Consider the following 3,444-nt stretch of genomic DNA (forward strand, 5'->3'; position numbering starts at 1 on the left):
GGCGCTCGGCGCCGCCGCCCGCGCGCGCCGGGCACACGGACACGAGGCGCGTGAAGCCGCCGGCCGCGCCGCAGCGCAGCCCCAGCTGGATGTAGGACTCGGTGAGCTTCTTGGGCTCGGCGCTGCCGTTGCGCGGCGGGTCCGCGTCGTCACCCAGGCAGATGCGCGCCAGCAGGCTGTGCGACGGGCTCTCCTTGTCGCCCGCGTTAGCCTCGCTGTTGAGCGCCAGGTAGGCGTAGGGGCGGCGGGCCGCGGCGCGGCGGGCGCCGCCGTGCAGGAAGGCGCGCACGAAGCTCAGCTTGTGGCGCGCCTTGGCGGCCTGCTTGATCTTGAAGATGTTGTCGTCGGAGGGGTTGATGTCGAAGGTGAAGAGGCGCGCCAGGTCGCCGCGTGCGTTGAGGGCGCGGATGGCGATCTCGGGAGTGTTCTCGAAGCGGTGGTCCTCCAGGCTCTGGTTGCGCGGGAAGAAGGGGCTGCCGAAGCCCGTGTAGGTGGCGGCTACCAGCAGGCGCGTRTCGCCGCCGCGGCGCAGCACGAGCCCCACAGTGGACGCGTTGGGGTGGTTGGCCGCCACGTTGAGCATGCTGGGGAAGACAGTGACGGGCTCGCCGCTGCCGCCGCCCGGGGGGAAGCGCACGGCCAGGGCCGAGATGTTGGCCATGCTGCGCAGCTGGCAGAAGCCCTGGTAGATGGAGCCGCAGACCACGAGGACGCCCTGCGCCGGGTCGGGCTGCAGCAGCTTGTTGTAGTTGTTGGTGAGCACCTTGGGGTGCTCGCAGGAGGCCTGCGGCAGCTGCGGCGCATGGCACAGCGGGTTGTCCAGCACCGGTCCCATCGCCTCCTCCACCTCCAGCGTCAGGTTGGGCCCCGAGAGCTGGTAGAGCCGGTTCACGGCCGCCAGGTAGACGCGGGTGCCCGCGCCGTCCAGCGCGAAGTTGTTGGTGGGGGTGGCCGAGAGGAACTTGCGCTGCACCTCGAGCCCGGCGCCCAGCAGCGGCAGCAGCAGCGGCGGGAGCAGCAGCAGCGGCGACGGCAGCAGCGGCGACGGCAGCAGCAGCAGCGGCGCGCGGGGGCCCCGCGTCCCCGCCGCCGGAGCCATCGTGCGGCCGCCGGCCGCGCGCGACGCTCCCGCGGAGCCGGCTGCGGAGCGGGCGGGCGGGGGGCGGCGGGGCGCGCTCACGTCCGGGGCGGCTGCGCCTCCCTCCCTCCCTCCGCCCCCTCCCCGCCCGGCGGCCGCCTCGCTTTTGGCATTACTCATCCCCCGCTCCGGGCTGTCATGTGAATGTGATTAAGTTGCGGATCTCTCCCGAGCCCCGCGCACGGAGGCGGCGGCGCTTTGAGCCCGGGAGCGGCCCCTCGGACCGCGGCAACTCCCGCCTCGGAGCCGCCCCTGCCCCGCTCTTTTCCCCTGCGTTGCGCAGGAGAGCTACCGGCCCGAGGCGCCGCTCCCCAGCCCCGTCCGGTTGCCCATTCCCGCTCCCGGCCCGCCCGGGGAAGCTCGCGGCGCTGGCGGGGGCGACCCGGGCAGCAGACAAATATGCTGGGCATGTAAAGCGGGGGAAAGCTCGCCCCGGCGCCCCGGGGACTTGACCCCGGCAGCGGCCGCTCCTGCTGGGGCTGTCCGGGGCGCGCGGGGCCCGCGGGGCGCCGCCGAGCAGGGGCCGGGGCAGGCGGACACGGCCCGGGCAGGGCCCGCGGGGAAGGGGTGCGGAGTCCCCGGGAAGGGGCCCGGGGCTGCGCGGGCTCCGCCCCGGAGCCGGCCCTGCCCGCGCTTCGCTGAAAGCGGAGCCCGCAGCGGGATCACGCGCCTGCTCTGCCCTCCACCGGCTCTTCGGAACACTGAGAACGGATAAATAAATATATAAAATAAAGGGCGCTGGCATTCCCAAATTCCACCCACCGCGCGCTGCGGAGGGGAAAGGCCCCGCGGTAGCGTGGCCTCGGCTCCTCCCTGCTTATCGCGTGGGAAAGCGCCGCCGCGTAGGCGGAGGGGTCGGTTGGCCCTCGCGGGACCCCCCCCTCATTTCCCCCCCGGCGCGAGGCTGAGCTCGGCACGGCCGGGCCCGAGCCGGGAAGCGCGCGGGGGGCGCCCGCCCGCCCCGCAGCCCCGCGTTCGGGGGGAAGGAGCCTCCACGGGCTTCTGAGCTCATTCCTGCACCTGCCACTTCCCCGTCCCCTCTGGCTCCCTCGCCCCTCATTCTCTGCAGAGCGCTAATTAATACGTAACCGCTTGGCCAGGCTGGGTCCACTGCCAACGTACATAGCGTGAACTATTGTGCCTTTGTGCCATCTAACACATTGTCTCTGCTGATCATATCCTTAATTAACAGCGATATTAGCTGTTCCAGAATGTGGGGCTCCTGCATCTGTTTTTTTTTCCTCTCTACGTTAGCAGTTTTTAAATGTGATCATGTCTTTAATTGCACAGAAATAAACCCTCATGATCCCAAACCCTTAATCTGCCTGTTTTAGAATTTCTTACGGCTGCTTATCCTGATAGTAGAGCATCTTCTATGTGAAATCAGCCTTTCAAGGCATATCAAATTAAGTTCCAGATTACAGTCAGTTAAAAAAAAAAAATAGGCCAAAGAATGGAAGAAATGTGCGACTTACCCAAAGGTACCAGCACTGGCTTTGTTGGCATGTTCCCTCAGGGACTTCTGACGCCTGTTTGCTGTGCCACACCATTAGCTGTGCTGATACAATTAGAGATGGAATATTAGCAGTGTTGAAGGATTATTTGACAAAGATTTTATTATATCTCTTTTGTTGGGAAGCAGCCCCCTGGTAAGATGCTTCGGGGAATGTTTTCCAGCTTGCTCCCCAGCCCTGTTCTCTGGACAGCCAGAGAGAGGCCCAGTGCCACCTTCAGGCCCGTGTTCCCAACAGAACAGCAGAGGTTTTCACACCTTCAGCACACAGATCTCTTTGTGTGTGTTAGGAAGGGAGAAGACCACATTAAGCCCCATGCAGCAGATTCACCCCCCACCGCAGCCCTCCCATCCACTTGCTGCCAGCTCAGACCCTGGCAGGGGCATAGGGGCTGCTCACAGCAACTCAAAAACTCTTCAGTTATTAATGAACGTATTTATGGGAGTGTAGTCTCCCTTTAGGGAAACATGAAATACTCAAGCAGCAGCTCAGGTTATATTGACTCAGTGTGGTCAGAAGCAGCATCTGAACAGCAGCCCCAGGAGCACCAGAGTCTCCTTGGTTAGGGGCTTGTGGGCAGGGTGCCCACAGGAGGGGGCCCGGCCTGTTCCCACCCAGCACACGTGGAGATGTTTGAGTCCCATGTCGAGTCCCACTGTCTCATGCTGAGGCCCTCGTGTCACCAACGAGCAAGCAGGGCTTTGATCCATGCTCTCCTTCCCTGTGGTGCTGTCACCTGGCCAGAGATTGTAGATATGAACAGTCCTCACCTTAATGTCCCCAATGCTCCCG

The 3,444-nt window shown here is 64.7% G+C and overlaps 1 protein-coding gene across 1 annotated transcript in view; it reads right to left on the bottom strand.

Annotated features, from left to right (window-relative positions):
• PLXND1 (plexin D1) overlaps positions 1-1,099 on the bottom strand; it is a 66,443-nt gene extending 65,344 nt beyond the window's left edge. Inside the window, exon 1 of the mRNA XM_026052644.1 lies at positions 1-1,099. This exon is cut by the window's left edge and continues 206 nt beyond it. Coding sequence (XP_025908429.1) covers positions 1-1,099 — 1,099 coding nt within the window.
• Between the last annotated feature and the right edge of the window lie 2,345 nt (positions 1,100-3,444).

This window comes from Nothoprocta perdicaria, unplaced genomic scaffold (assembly GCF_003342845.1).
Source record: "Nothoprocta perdicaria isolate Ctin4 unplaced genomic scaffold, notPer1 scaffold_9, whole genome shotgun sequence".
Classification (NCBI taxonomy): Eukaryota; Metazoa; Chordata; class Aves; order Tinamiformes; family Tinamidae; genus Nothoprocta; species Nothoprocta perdicaria.